At 40.3% G+C, this 16,675-nt stretch overlaps 1 protein-coding gene across 2 annotated transcripts in view; it reads left to right on the forward strand.

Annotated features, from left to right (window-relative positions):
- Positions 1 to 16,675, forward strand: part of ddah1 (dimethylarginine dimethylaminohydrolase 1) — a 32,405-nt gene that overhangs the window by 11,668 nt on the left and 4,062 nt on the right. The window contains exons 2-5 of one of the 2 annotated variants that reach the window (XM_029000032.1): positions 13,781 to 13,880; positions 14,142 to 14,215; positions 14,603 to 14,722; positions 16,248 to 16,391. In XM_029000032.1, the coding sequence (XP_028855865.1) occupies positions 13,781 to 13,880; positions 14,142 to 14,215; positions 14,603 to 14,722; positions 16,248 to 16,391 (438 nt within the window). The remainder of the gene's footprint in view (positions 1 to 13,780; positions 13,881 to 14,141; positions 14,216 to 14,602; positions 14,723 to 16,247; positions 16,392 to 16,675) is intronic. The other variant, XM_029000033.1, reaches the window with a different exon arrangement.

Consider the following 16,675-nt stretch of genomic DNA (forward strand, 5'->3'; position numbering starts at 1 on the left):
CCAATGGCAAAATCTCAGGGCCTGTGTGTCAAAATATTTCTCTTGTGACAGCATGTCTGCTTTTCTAAGGTCATACTTTTAGATGTGTAAAATTCATGACATTTTGTTTTTTGTTTGATATATATTGAGTGACAGTTTCTAGAATGCGCTGAAATATACCTTATACCCTTATCTATTTGATAATAATATTGCACAAGCCACTTATTTTCTATATCAGTGGTTCCTGGAGTCCTGTTCCTGGAGGGTCAGATGCTTACATTTGAGCCTGGAACGGTATCGATGCTCAGGCCTCTTTAAATTGGATGAGTAATAGTCAATGAAATGTGGCTGAAGGGGCAGTAAATAATTATGTTAACAAAGCTTTCAGGTTAAGCTCTCGCATTCAACACTGAACCTTAACAGGTAACAGGCAATCTTTGGACAAGGTAATCTGTAGAGATCCGTAATAAAAAGTCACTATCTGTAATATCTTCAAATAACTTTTAGGGCCTCCATTTTAAATCTCTATTTTGGGACAAGTTGTTGAGAAGTTGTGTTTTGCACATTAATGGGGTCTATATGAATAAGAACGGTTTGTCTACAGTTTACTACAGTAATATTTCACGATGCTGGAGTGCAGGGCTTCAGTGTTCATCAGACTAGAGCAGAAATTTATGGCAGCTTTATGACTAAAATTAGAACTGTAAGTAAATCTCACCCACAGAAACAGGGCCAGTCTACATGATTAGTACTTGATTAGTCTCTTTTTATGAAAGTGAAGTGATTGTCATTGTGCACACATGAAATGTATCTTCTGCTTTTAACACATCATCCTTAGTGAGCAGTGAGCAGCCATGACAGGCGCCTGGGGAGCAGTGTGTGGGGACGGTGCTTTGCTCAGTGGCACCTCAGTGGCACCTCAGGATTCGAAGCGGCAACCTTCTGATTAAGGGGCTGCTTCCTTAACCGCTAGTCCACCACTGCCCCTGGTTTTATCTGAGATTCGTGGTCAGAATTCCTATGACTTGTGCCTAGTTTTACATGCAGTACGTTCATCAGCCAGCCCAGATTCTCTGTCCTCTAGACTTTTTGCTTGATTGTGTCTGGGCTCATTGTCTGGTTGTGTGGGTGTCTTATGTCTGGGAAAGAGTCTGCTTCAGGTTTCCCAGCGCAGGTGTACAACTGCTGGTGGTCTCTATGTGAGAGAGTCTTTTGATTGCATATCGGACAGGGGGTGAATGAGTTGGGATAACCTAAGAAAGTAGCTTCTGTGCTTTATTTTTGGAATTGTCCCTGACATGAGTATTGATGAGCACTAATTGCAGATATTTAAACTTTCTTCATTTGCAAACCTTAAAACCTGAAGTGTACTGGTTATGAACATAACAGATTTGCACTGGATATCAGTATCTCAGTGTCATCAGTTTGGGTGCTCTGTTTAAGTTTTGCCAGTTATTTATGTCTTGTACTCAGATGTATTACAGTTCATTCCCGATTCTTTTTCCTCCTCATTTTGTGTAGATCTTTCTTTTTAAACCTGGTTCTGTGTCCTACCTTCTCTTGCATAATGGCTGTGTCTTTAACATCCAGACAGGGTTCTGTGTTCACCTGTTGAGGGATGTTCCCTTGTCCACCTTGCTTGCGGTGATCAGGTTGGCTGGATGACTGAGTCGCTGAAGAATGCCTGCAGAGCTGCATATGGACAGCTGACTCATGTGGAGTATCCTGGAATGACCAGCCACACTCAGCTGGCACACATGCACTCTAACCGGATATGGAGCTGCAGAAGGATGACATCACTTGGTTATGGACTGACTCAGATTGTGGTCAGGGGTGTGTGAATGAGCGCAGGTGCATGTATGTTATGGGCAAGGTATGGATTTTGATGTGAATGTATGACACTCTACCCGGAGCGGCGCTATACAGTCTGCCACAGTCACTACTGGCACCTCTTTTTAAGGAAATGTTTTATGCTGCCGAAGACACTGTATTGTTTATTATTTCTGAGTTCCATTGTCTGCTACTTTTGAGTTGTTTGGCATGTTTTTTTCTCAAATTTTAGTATTGTTCCAGACATTCTATTAGCTGAATGGAATTGAATGTTCTCAAGCTGTGCCTGCAGCGTTCTAGCATTTTTAGAATCATTGTCTCAAATGCTTAAAGCTGCTGAAACTATTTGATATTTTATTTAATCTAGGGAATATAAAGCAAATTCACCAGCTGCAAGAAATATGTTCCCTAATACCCCACCCCCCTGAGCTATGAGCTCAAGCCATATAAGGCAAAATAGCAAGTGAATTTGAGAGTGAATCTGTTTTGCAGCATAGACAGGGAATCTGGAATTTGTGGCTGGGAAATGCATCAAGTATTCCAGAGACATCCTTTGGTGTTTGTTTTTTCTGCTTCTCTTAACGTTCTGTGGAATTTCAGTTGGCCTCTTCAGGTATACAGCATGCCAGAGGAGATCTCCCCCCTTCTACTTATTTCTTTAAGCCTAGTGGCAAAAGAACCAGCAAAAATAGACAAAAGAGAGTGAGGGAGTGTGTTTCTCTTGGGGGTGGGCGGGGGTCTGTGTGTGTGGTCATAGTTGCACGGCTATAAGTAATTTTATTTATATATATCTTAAGACTAGATCTATATTAAATAAATTATATGACCATGAAAATTTTATGGAAATAAAATAGGTTGAAAGGAGGCATTCATCTAATGATTTCTCTACCATCATACATACTTTGCATAGGCATCTTGACCAGTCCTCAACTATTTAGCCACATGCACAACAAACTATAATGTACAGACACCTTTCTATCAGAATAAGCATTAACTCTTGAACTTCTATTGAATCAAACCTCACAGGGAAAGACCTTAATGAGCCTTGGCCACCCATGTTCTTGCAAATGGGTACCCGATTTTCAGCTACTACAGACAGGCAACATCCTACAGGGTTTGGAGACACTATGACACAAAGTATCTGGAAATGTTTCAATTACAGGTTGTCTTGTTCAGTTGCTGTTGCGAAGGTTCTTGGATGGTGTGCTTTAGGGGGAAATACCCCACAGAGGCCAATCCCACTCTGCTGCCCTCACAGCAATACAGAGGTAATGAGGACAGCACTTGGAACCTAATTGCAACTCCAATGCCCCTTAAATAAATTCTTAGCTGATTATGTCACAGACTCCATTTCACTTTTTTAAACCCATTTTTAAACCCATTAGTGGGTGCCGACACGTGCAAAATAAATAAAATAAATACTTCGCCCTACCTATCAGCTGCATGACCTAGCCCACATCTGGCCCTTATAACTTTTGTTTAACTATGCTCAGGAACTCTGCAGATATCTGCGGTGTGGCTCTTCTATATGCTCCAAAAAATATAATTCATATTATATATTTTTGTATAATATTAGTTATTGTACTGTATATATATGTTATGTTATATATTTGTGCATATATTTAGATATTAAGAATATCAGTACATGTATTGATTAGAGTTTCCATTCGTTTATAAATAAATGCATAGATGACAGTAAAAGATTTACAGACACAATTGCTAGGTAATGATCAATCCTATTTGTGACCTCATTATTGCTGTGTGAGTATGCATACTGTGCGAGCAATTTCCATAAGCATGAGGAGGAAGAAGTGACCAAATAAGATTCAGTAAAATTCCTTTTGCTGTTCATCCTGTTGCCTAGAGGCTGAACTCATGAGAAAACCTTCAACAGTGTTTACACATCTGTCTTCTAGTGTGAGCATGAATCTAATTTCAGATGCAAAATAAGGTCTTGGGAATATGTTGCCATCAATGCAGTTTCTTGATGTTTTAGATCACAGTTTGGAAAAAAGTCCTGATTTCTGGGAACTCCCCTCATTAACATTGATGGGAAATGTCTTGGCTCCGTTTAGCATCCCCCAGCTCGTTTTATAACGGTCATAATGTAAAATAGGGGGCATAGTCTGCAGTCTGAAACCATTACTTGTTCCTTTCAGCACATTCAGTGCTTTTTTTTTTTTTTTTTTTTTACATAAGAGGCTCTCGTTTGTAACATTGCTTTGGTGTGGAATCCCTTGCAACGTGTCTCACTTTCCTTTCCGTGGCAAAACTTTCTTTTGGGAGGCTGGCCAATACATTCTCTCAATGGGTGTAACACTACATTCAGTTACTGTGGAGACTCAGAGTTCAAAGACGGTACTTTTTTTACAGTGAGTGCAGTGAAGAGAAGCTTAAGGAATGCTGTTCCTCTTTGGCTTCTTTCATATGGAGAAGATGAGTGAAAGAGTTGAATGCCAAACCATGTTTGGGATTTACTTAAATTAAGAACTTTCAGTCACCCATAGTTTTTCTGAAGTACCACTGTTGGCCCTGTAATTTCTGAGAACAAATCACAGCCTGTATGGTCCATTTTTGGTTCCCAGTGTGATGTCAGCATTTATGACTCATGGCAACTGGGGAATACTGCAGATAAGAGTGTGACTCATGACTAATAACCCCCTTACTACACACACAGATCTGGACATATTGGGGTGTGCATTTTGTTTGGGTTTTTTTTTCCACTGTACTCACTGATAATATAGTACCACAACAAGTCCTGCATATTATTTTCAATGTGACATTCAGGAGAACAAAAGAGACTGCTCCTTTTGTTTAATTGGAGTGGACACATCCTCAAGCAATGCATAATAGATTTATGCTGTTAAACGTACAATCTGACACGTAAAAATGTACACTCCATGAAATAGTGGGCAGGATATTGCTGGATTGTCCACCTCTATCATTACAAGGATCTGCACTCATAATAAGCGTTCCAGTGCTTATTATGAGTGCACTTATTCTGTTCATAATTAAAACAAGGCTCTCTTATTATTATATTATTCAGAGCTAACAAATTTACACATTCCACTAAACTCCACCACCACCAATGCCTCAGGAATGGGGTGTTTTATTAATATTTTTTTTATTAGATTTGATACATGGCACAGAAAATTGAATAAAATTATTTAGCCAATTTGGATAGAGATGATTATAATGTGAGAATAAGTCAGTCATCCTATGATAATGAAATATGACCTAGACTACTTGTTTTGAATAGGTATTGTCAGTGAACAGGCTATAAAACTTTAGGCTACAGACACTCAGCCTTGAAAAACTGATGCTAATTATGTGGACTCTAATAGCAAGTTTTCATTGTTTGTGTCAAATAAGTTGTGATGAATTACTCCCTGCTTGAAGTGATGCTCGGAGCACCTATGGATGGGGGTCAACAAAATTTTTGGAACATTTTATTAAAAATGGCTGAAAAAAGTGAGGAATTCCAGGATGCGTATACAATGGTGGTTGTGTTGTAGATAAAATAGATACAATGCTGCTATTTTCTTAGTTTAGCAAGCAGGGAAGGCTGATAAGCAGTACAGTTCCCACTAAAAGTGAATGTAAATAATAACACTGTAATGCCGTTTTTATGTTTATGTCTGACATGTATGCATCTGGCGTTGGCCAGACTTGTCTTACAAATTTTAAAAGTCAGTGTGGCCCCTGAGCTTAAAAGCTTAAAAGACCCCTGGTCTAGGCCCTTTCTTTTTTTGATTGGCTGGTAAATGACAGGCTCTATGATCCATGGGAGCAGCGCTGGTTTCATAGTGAGGCATTGCTGTCCTCTAGATGGGAGAAATATAATAATTAAACTTTTTTAATGAAGAATAGTCTAGTTTTGAACACTGTGTTTTCTTTCATTATTATTCGTCATCAATATTACATGTCTCATGTTATAATGTCTCATTGGGGGGACTTATAGACTTATTTTGTTGTTTTAACAGTAAAAGTGTCATAAACCTGCTGTGAGTGAGTGCCTCCATCCCCTTTTCATGACTTCTTCTTCATTCAACGTGGTTTTGCTTTACTGTATGCTAGAAGTGTCATAACAGAAAACACTAAAAACTAAATTTAAATGCTTTATAAGGCACTCAGAATGCACAAGTAAAATATTTTGAATGTTTAATATTAACTATAGGAACTGTAAAACCAGGAGTCGAACCGACAACCATCTGATTATGGTGCTGCTTCGCTAGGCCATTTCCATTTCCATTTCCATTTACATTTATGGCATTTATCAGATGCCCTTATCCAGAGCGACTTACAATCAGTATTTACAGGGACAGTCTCCCTGGAGCAACTTAGGGTTAAGTGTCTTGCTCAGGGACACAATGGTAGTAAGTGGGATTTGAACCTGGGTCTTCTGGTTCATAGGCGAGTGTGTTACCCACTAGGCTACTACCACCGCCACCACTGCCCCAATTTACTGCATTTTCTTGTAAAAAGAAAAAAACATAGTTTACCACTGTTTTAGGAAACTCGCTTTGTACGTGGTGGACAGTTGCTTTGCCATTCAGTACATTCGACCCATCAGATGAACAAAGCTTAATTAGAGTTATCATTTCTGATTGACATTTGCAGAATTTATGTTTGATTCTTAAAGTTGTTTGATACCTTTAAATTCAGCTATAACCTTGTTTCATTAAAAATGTCAACATTTAAATAAGAACAGTTGACAGGCTTCAGCACCAAACTGATGGGAAGGGAAGATTGTAGGTCAGCAGGGAGATTTTAATTTGGTCCTTAGTGAATGCCTGGGTGTCTTTATGGTTACCAACTTCCTCCCTGTGTTATTTGATCCCCCGCTGAATCCAAAGTAAAGATGTTATTAATTAATCCACAGTTACATAAATGAACTAAGTATTGACCCTTTTACTAAAACACGCTCAAGTGCTTGGTGACCAAACCAAGCACTTTTTTGATAATTACAGAGGTCAGACCTTTCTTGTAGTTGGCCACAAGGTTTGCACTGTCTCAGAAGGGTCTTTTGTCCCACTCCTCTTTGCACATCCTCTCCGAGCCATTTTATTTTCTCTGGGTGTAGCAATTTAGTGGCATATTGCACAGGGTTTCTCTGATGCAATTGTCCCATCTCCAAAAGATGGGCTGGAATGCATCTGCTCTGCTCTAGTGGCATTGGATCCTTGCTGCACATCAGTAGGCCTGTACAATCTCTCCCCTGAAACACTGGCACTCTCGTTGGCTGCCCCTTTGTGGTATTGGGTGTCTCTGTCAGGCAGGGACCACTTCTTATCTTTGCGGCTGGCATCCAGGTGCATTCTTGGCCCTGGCTTTTCTGTCAAAATGTCCTGAAAATGTTATCTTATTGTGGGGATGGAGGAGGAAAGCATTGGAGTACTTCAGGACTTCAGGGTAACCTTACTTATAACCCCTAAAAGTTTAGTGATAATCTGATTCTCTGGGTTTTCTACAAACCCATGTGTTTTTTGAAAGAAGCAAACAGAAAATGGTGAGACATTTCAAGTGCAGGAGATATTATGAGAATGAGAGCGAGATAATTGATTTAAAGGTTTGACTTTTGGAGATGATTTAACATTAATACTAGTTCCCCTACCCTGTCTATGGTCCTACAGTGCTTAGAAATGGTGATGGGTGTAAAGAGTGCTTTGGTCATTCTGCCTTGCCGTTTAGAGATCAGCTGCTCAGACAGTCAGATCTGGCATTTGTTCCCTATGTTGAAGGGAAACGGTTACATTCCGTTTTTTTCATTTTTTTTTTATCCAGAGAATTTTCCACCCCCCCCCTAAAACATCTATCTCTCTGCCCAGTTGACGTGATGATTAGCAAAAGCTTTCTATGCAATCATTTGTTTCTCAGGACCTAAGAGTTCGTACTATAAATGTTATTATACTATTTTCCTGGCAAAAGCACATGATTAATATGCTAGAAGAAACTGTATTTAAGAGTGTCAGTGAACATTTGAGAGCCAAATGTCCATTGTCTTCAATTCAAAGAAAGGGAACAAAGGGCCTCTGTCCCTGGTATAAGAGACATAAAATTAACATCTTACTGGTACATCCCATCTCTTTCCCTTGATGAGGTCTGATAAAATTGTTATAGGAGAGGATTGCTGATGCCATAAGGCCTTGTAACTATGACAAATCTGGGAGATTTTAAATGAGAGACATGTAGATAAAATAATTGAAAACGTAACATGAATTTGAATTTTAACAAGTGATGACACTTTAAAGCAACAGCTTTTTTATAAAGTTGATCTGAGTAATGATAGCTAGCTCTTAGTATTGGTCTCTGTCTTGACCAGCCTTAGTGTGTCTTGATCTCGATCTATGTCTTGGTCTTGGTCTCCTCTTGGCAATGTTTTTGTATCATTCCACCACCAAGGGGCCAAGACGGAGAAGAGTCTAGATGAATGTTTTCCTTTTACCTTTAGCGATGGAGGGACCAGGCGAGCAGTACTGGAGGCTCGGAGTATACGAGGTGCAGTGTGAGGTGTAATAAGGGCATACAACGCTTTTTACAATGTACATTGTCACAAAGTGCATAACATTAGAACAGTGTGCAGCTAGAATCAGAATATCTTTATTGTCATTGTAACAAGTACAGCAAAATAAGGTGCAGTCCCTGAGCCGGAGAGATGTCTTAAATACTGTGTGTACAAAACAGACATATAATAATATAATAAAGTTTGATACCAAATATAAAATTTAAATTAAATGGTGCAGTAGAAACCTTATTGCACACAAGAGCTGTGCAGTTTGTTCAGAGAGGATAAAGAACAGCCAATGATTTTCTGGGCTGTCTTCACAATCCGCTGCAGTGTTGTGCAGCTACAAAACCATGCACAGAGGCAGTAGCATAGGATGCTCTCAATACAACAGCGGTAGAAGGACACCAGCAGTTTTTGAGAGATGTTATTTTTCCTGAGAACTTTCAGGAAATTAGGTCACTGAGCCTTCTTCACCAACTCTGTTCGGTTCACACCCCAGGACAGAGCTGGTGAAGAAGGCTCAGCAGAGACTTAATTTCCTGAAAGTTCTCCAGAAAAATAACATCTTTCCAAAGCTAAAGGTGAAAGTGGCAAGGAAAATCACATGTGGATTTACCATGGTGATGATAAAGAAAAGAGAAGGCTGTGTTATTGAGAAATTAGCTGAAATTAAGTGAACAGAGGACTAAACATTTGTGAGTGATAGGCATGGTAAGTGTGGTGTTGGTAAAAGCCTGCCTGTATAAGTAGGTTTTTAATCTAGAATTACATTTACATTTATGGCATTTGGCAGATGCCCTTATCCAGAGCGACTTACAACGTGCTTTCAAGTTACCATCGATGAAGAGATCAATTCCGGTTCACTAGGACCCAAACTATGAATACATCTATTTAATTCAATCTGTTGTAGATTCTGTACACAAAGTTCGACAACAAGAAAATTACAATTTAATCTAAATATTCTTTAAAGAGGAAGGTCTTGAGCTGTCATTTGAAGGTGCTCAGTGACTGAGCTGTTCTGACCTCGAGGGGAAGTTCATTCCACCACCGAGGGGCCAAGACGGAGAAGAGTCTAGATGAATGTTTTCCTTTTACCTTCAGAGATGGAGGGACCAGGCGAGCAGTACTGGAGGCTCGGAGTAAACGAGGTGCAGTGCGAGGTGTAATAAGGGCTGTGAGGTAGGATGGTGCTGCTCCATGTTTGGCTTTGTAGGCCAGCATCAGTATTTTGAACCTGATGCATGCAGCTACTGGGAGCCAGTGGAGGGAACGTAGCAGAGGGGTGGTATGGGAGAATTTTGGAAGGTTGAAGATCAGTCGTGCTGCTGCATTTTGTATGAGTTGTAGAGGTCGGATGGTACATAGTGGTAGACCAGCTAGAAGGGAGTTGCAGTAGTCCAGTCGTGAGATTACTAAGGACTGAACCAGTAGTTGGGTGGCCTGGGTTGACAGATAAGGGCGGATTTGTCTGATATTGTAGAGAAGGAATCTACATGAGCGGGAAAGATTGCTGATGTGAGTTGAGAAGGAGAGTTGGTTGTCTATTGTTACGCCAAGGTTGCGGGCTGTTGCAGAAGGAGAGAGCTGCGAGTTGTCTAGGTAAATAGCAAGATCCTGATGTGGTGAAGAATCTGCTGGAATGAATATTAGTTCAGTTTTGGTGGGATTGAGTTGGAGGTGATGGGCTGCCATCCAAGACGAGATGTCTGTTAGACATGCAGAGATTTTGGAAGCAGCATGAAGATCAGAGGGAGGAAAGGAGAAGAGGAGTTGTGTGTCGTCAGCATAGCAGTGGTAGGATAATCCATGTGAGGAAATGACCTCACCAAGTGATCTTGTGTAGAGGGAGAAAAGGAGAGGACCTAGCACCGAGCCTTGAGGGACACCACGTGAGTCTATGTGAGGTAGAGGTGGATCCTTTCCAAGTCACTTGGTAAGATCGCTCATCAAGGTAGGAAGCAAACCACTGCCATGCTGAGCCCCGAATTCCAAGCCTCTTCAGGATTGACAAGAGATTCTTGTGGTTAACAGTGTCAAATGCTGCAGAGAGGTCGAGGAGAATAAGAACCGATGACAGTTTTGCCAATCTGGCTGCAGATTGGCTGCAGAATTAAAGTATTCATTGGAAGGTTGTTCCCAACATTTGGGGCTCTGTAAGCAAATGATCTATTTCCAGCAGCGACATTACATACACTAGGGAAAGCAAGTAGGCCTTCAACCAGAGAACGAAGGGATCATGGAAGGTTATGAGGGACTAGTAGGTTACAAAGAAATACTGGAGAATGACCATGCAAAATTTTATAGAACTTAATTGGAAGCCCACTCAGAGAAGACCATACTGGAGGCAAGTACTGGTGTTCATAGTGTCTTGTCCTAAAATGAAACATGGCATAACACAACATATCTTTTTCGGTTTGGCTTCTGACAGGCCCAAGGCATTTTATATTTATTAGTATAAATAGTTTCGCTTTTTTGTATACCTCCACGAACGGTATGTTTTTAGAAAGCTGCTAAGATCATGGCGTATTAGTGCAATTATCATTAGCAGGGTGAAAGTAGCCTAGAGGGTAAGACATTTCAATCCCCACTTACTACCATTGTGTCCCTGAACAAGACACTTAACTCTACATTGAAGGTCTAGTTTACTGGGGTTCTTTTTATACACACCTGAGACCTATCTGATCCATTATTAGTCACAGGTGAAGCTTATATGACAAGGCGACAACACTTATGTCTTTGCAAAAAGTGACTCAATGGGCTTTACCAAGCTTTGAATTTTAGAATACTTTTTGACAGTTTCGTTTTGCACTGAAACATTATTACAAAAGCTGGAATAAATGAGCCTTTTCTTGTAAAAAAAAAATAAAATAAAATATTGATTAGAAATATATTTCAGCGGCACTTGAGGTCAATTTGCACACAAGCTACAAGACTTTTGTCAGGGACTGTAGAACAGGGGCAGTGGATGGAGGAGAAGAGAGCCTTTGTAAGATGCTCACTGTTTTGAGTGTGGCCAAAACTACCTCCTTGGCCTTCCCAGCAGCTCCCTTTGCGTGACTCTGAGATCAGGTTGATGGAATGAGGGCCTCTCTGTTTTCTCAGGTCCCTTCAGCTGCAGAGAAGCAGCTCCTGATGGGAATCTAGAAGGATAATGATGGAGTGACAGTGCTGGCATAGCTGTTTGTCTACTGTCTCTTCAGGGGTTATGCTGAATATATATATTCTTGACCACCTTAAAACTGCATATCTGTGCTTCCACCTTTGTTATGAGAAACTTTATAATATTTCAGTTCACATATGTACATATACCTGAAAGGTCTGCACCCAGAGGACCACTTTTGGCAGTTTGAGATTTGAACCAGCAACCGTTTCCTTACACACTAGGCCATCCACTGTTAATTGTGAGTACACTGGTAATTGTTACTAGCGTTACTCTGACTACAACATGAGCATGTAAATTACAGAGACTTCCAGAAGTGTTTAAGTAACCTAACCAATCCCCTGTTTTCAGTATACTGAACAAGGCCTTAGTTTCCATAGCAGCCTACCTGGTGACCTCATGTTTGGCTGTGTGCTGAGAGAAGGGCCAGCAGCCTTCGATTAGCATGCTGTGTGACATCACCGTGAGATTGGGCCCTGGAAACACTGATTCACCCATATAAACAGGCTTGGTGCTCACACCCTGGGGAGCAGCCAAACTGCATAGTAAAACGGTGGCCTGAGGGCCAGGGCTGAACTGTAGAGCAGCTCCAGTAGACAGCTGTGTGAAGAGGGACACCTGAGCCCTTTGGATCAGAGTTTTTGAATGTTTTTCAGCTTTTTATGAGTTTTTTCTGCGGGTCACTTCCTTAACGTCTTTTTCCTCATAAAAGTTTAACATACTTCCTCTGTGATGACATCAGCCCATCTCTCTCAGATGATATCATTGTGACTGGTTTGTTGCTGAATGATTTTAGTTTCTTAATCTTCATGTGGCAATGTGTGACTGCCTGTAACCCCAAATATCTGATGGCTATTATCTATCCTTGTGGCACGATTTTGATTCTGTTTCTCTTTTGTTTGATTGTTTTTGTCATTATGATGCACAGCAAGCACAGCACACAGGGACAGAACGAAATGTGTCTTCTACATTTAGCTCATCACCCTTAGTGAGCAGTGGGCAGCCATGAAAGGCTGAAGGAGACCCTCTGTTATGAGTCCATTTCCTTACGCACCAGGTCAGAAATGAGCCAAAAGAGATTTGGGGTAACTTGCCACATAAGCGTATGCATAAAATGGTCTAGATTTTGATCTGGTTAGTTGAGATTGTGGAAGGCTTCTTCTTATAGTATGTTAAAACACCAAAAACTGCTGCAACTGAATAAAAACATGTTTAATTAATAATTTGTTTTGAATTTATTTCAGCTATATTTATGTAAACATAAATCTTGATTTGTTGTAAGTGTTGGTCATGGTCGGTGGTGATTATTGTCTGAATGTGTCTTGTATTTCAGGTGGTGTGTGTGAGTGGAGTGTCTCCATGAGATTGTGAACCTTCCCTTGTCTGATTCCCTTGTCTGAACCTTCCCTTGTCTGATTCCCTTGTCTGATTCCCTTGTCTCACTCTGTTTTAAGTAGTGAGCCCTATATATTTACATTTTACATTTACAGCATTTATCGGACGCCCTTATCCAGAGTGAATTACAATCAGTAGTTACAGGGACAGTCACCCCCTGGAGCAACTTAGGGTTAAGTGTCTTGCTCAAGGACACAATGGTAGTAAGTGGAATTTGAACCTTGGTCTTCTGGTTCATAGGCGAGTGTGTTACCCACCAGGCTACTACCACCCTTTTGTTTTTTCAGCTCAAAGGTGAAAATAAAGTATTGTTGCACTGGGTGCCTAGGTCCTCCTCTTAGTTAATTCAAGCAGACAAGATAAAAAAATATATACTGAGTGAATATCTAAAGTTAGATATTTTTAACAATTGTATTTTAGTTTTGCTGAATTTTACTAGGTTGATTTCACGTGATGACACTGCAAGATTTCCCACCCAGAGTAGACAATTTATGCATATAGATAAACATATGTTTAATGTTCCAGCGTGAGAAGCTTCGCTCACAAGAATATGCACTGTACGATGTGTTGGTGTTATATGATAAAAGCGATTTGATTTACTTTTTTATGTATGCTCGGTAAGTAAATGGGGCAGTGGTGGGGCAGTGGTGGCCTAGCGGTTCGAATCCTGATCCGACAAGGTGCCACTGAGACAAGCTCCGTCCCCTCACACTGCTCCCCGGGCGCCTGTCATTTCACTGTGTGCACCATCTGCTGTGCTGCTGTGTATCATAAGTGACAATCACTTCACTTCACTTCACTAAATTTCTAACCTGTGGTACACCGCCTGGTACACATGGTGCATAAGTGCTCCAGCCAGCAGCATTTACTAATTGACTATACTGTTGTTTGATTATTCTTTCTTTCAGACTGAGGCCATGAAAAGGGCCCTGATGGAGATGAACCTGAACATCATAGAAATGACTGATGAATCGGCCACCCTGGATGGTGGAGACGTTCTCTTTACAGGTACCTGAACAAGCAGCTACCATCCTGCCTGCATTGTTTCAGTACTTATGCAGTCAATGTTTCATTTGTCCATTTATGGATATTACTATCAACTACTATTGGTCAGAGGTTGTTGACTCCTACCTCACTTCACATCTGTAATGGGTTTCAAAGACAGAACTATTTCCACTTGACTCCTTCCCTCCACTGATATCCCATCTACAACTTCCTGTTAGGCATAGAAGCTACCACTGCCTAAATACTTCTTTAATCTGTTCTCAGGTAGAGAGTTTTTTGTTGGCTTATCTAAGAGGACTAATCAGAGAGGAGCTGAGATCTTGGCAGATGCGTTCAAGGTAAATAACTGAAAGATTCTGCAAATAAGATGATTATTATGTCATTAAAATAAATTGTTTTGGAAAAAATAGCACCTAGTAATTAACACCACAAAGAATAGACAGCACTGCACGTTAAACCAGAATCAAGCTCAACCTCATAATCCTTTAAATTATTGAAAAGATGAAGCTGCATTATGCATTGTAATACTGGTTGCAGTACTGAGTTTGAACAATGGTATGAAACCAAGGTCATGAAAAAATCCCGCACTGCAATTTTCTGGGTGCACAACTAAAAAGTGAGTTTAGCCACTTGCAGAGACATGAGACTAAATGCATTTGTGTGCGATGTCTGCTAAATTGTCATTACAATCAAATCACTTGTCTGCTGATAATGGTGTTTTATAGGACTATACAGTCTCCACTGTACCAGTGCTGGAAGGTCTTCATCTGAAAAGTTTTTGCAGTATGGCAGGTCCAGGGCTCATTGCAATTGGCTCCAGTGAATCTGCACAAAGAGCCTTAAAGGTATAACACAGAACATACCTCAGTAGTCAGCGTTTCACCAAAAAAAAGCCATTTTGCCGTCCACACAAATACGTGGAAAAGAGAAGTTCTTTCTGGAAAACATTTTAGAAAATTACTGTTGTGGATCCCTCGAAACACCATTTCTCTGTGGACACAAGAAATTTTCCTTGAGGAAGTGTTTCAAACATAGAGGAAACTGTAATAAATCCTCTGGACCCAATAGTATTATTGAAAAGGCAGTCCAGACTCAAAAGAAGCATTATCCAGAATATACAGTGTGCTTCAGCATAAGGGCATCCCTCATAATAGAGCCAAGGGTGATGGGTTAAAAGCAGAGGACACATTTCGTTGTGTGCACCATGTGCTGTGCTGCAGTGTGTCACAATGACAATCACTTCACTTTCACTTAAATTCCCTACAGACAATTTCATTATACTATTTTCCTGTAAATATTTATTTAGTGGTAATTTGCAACTCCTAATTTAGTGTTTACTGCAGCATTTTCATTCACAAAGCCCTATTTGGACACAAGTACTGAGCTGCTTTGTGTTACACTATAAAACATGACTAATCTTAAAATAAAAGTCCTCTTAAGCCTAACTCCCTTCTTTTTCATTGTACATTCCTGATCTGATTAACATACATTTTCAAACAAGACAGGTCATAATCTGTCAAAAATATTTACAGTAACTCCTTGGAAGTAGTCTTTGAAAAACTGTGCTGTCGTGGAACATTTTTCATTTCTTTAAGATTCTGTAATTGTTTCTTTTCCCCCCTCTCAATCCAGTTCTCCTAGTCTAGTCTAGTCACTAGTCAGATGCATTCCTGCAGCCAGGCACATCAGATGAAATTTAATGAAAGTTAAATGTAAGATCCCTTAAATCCAAAATTGTATTCGTTCAGGACTTGATTAGTCCTGAAAATTGCTATATCAACAAACAAAGCAATCTATATTACTTATGTATCTTCTTATTGGAAGCTCGTCATCATCTCTCAGTAAACTCCAACGAGTTAAACATTCTGCTGCAAGAATTCTTACTGGAACAAGAACATTTTGATTCTGTCATCACTGATTTGGCTATTTAGGAAATTTTACATTGACTCTAAAATATGGATTGGCCCCTGACTACAAGCGTGATCTGCTAACAGACTACTGCCTATTACAGACTTATGTCTGTATGTGTTTCCCTTTTAAAGGGAAGACCACACCACAGTCCAGACACCTTCACACCTTGGCTGTTTATGGTGTGAAGTTGCTTAGTATTTTTGTGAGACTTGTGTGTATTGCCTTTTTACCAAACAAATATAGACTGTCATGTTCTAACTGAGATGATGGAAACTCATTGGCCACATGTCTATGCCCCTCCCGTCCGATTACATAACATGCTGACATCTGCTGTGAAAGAATGTCTGTCTGACACTGCGTTTTTCCATCAAAAAGTAGGTTGAGAAGAACCATAGCCTAGTTGTTCTGTCTGACTAGAGGTGCAAATATTAAAATGTGTTTGTGTGTTTGCACACACAGATCATGCAGCAGATGAGTGACCATCGCTACGATAAACTGACTTTGCCTGATGACATAGCTGCCAATTGCATATACATGAACCTTCCCAGCAAAGGACATGTTCTTTTACACTGTACCCCTGAAGAATATCCAGAGAGTGCCAAGGTAAGTGACCAGAGTTCACACATACACACTCTTTCGACATTCAGGCTACAGTGCACTGCACAATGGACACTATTTATCTGGTTGTGTTGTCAAGTATATTCAGCCGCTGTCCATCAGAGAGCATTCTGTTTTGGGCAAACAAAAAATGACTCTAAATGCCATTTACCCTTGGTTGTGAAACCTCGCAGTGTTTGGTCTAACGAGAACTGAGGAAATCTGTGGTGAACTTACCTGCTTGTGTTTTCTGAGTCTGCCATGGAGCAGACTGGGGCAGATGTAATCAC

The sequence above is a fragment of the Denticeps clupeoides genome, chromosome 13 (assembly GCF_900700375.1).
Source record: "Denticeps clupeoides chromosome 13, fDenClu1.1, whole genome shotgun sequence".
Classification (NCBI taxonomy): domain Eukaryota; kingdom Metazoa; phylum Chordata; class Actinopteri; order Clupeiformes; family Denticipitidae; genus Denticeps; species Denticeps clupeoides.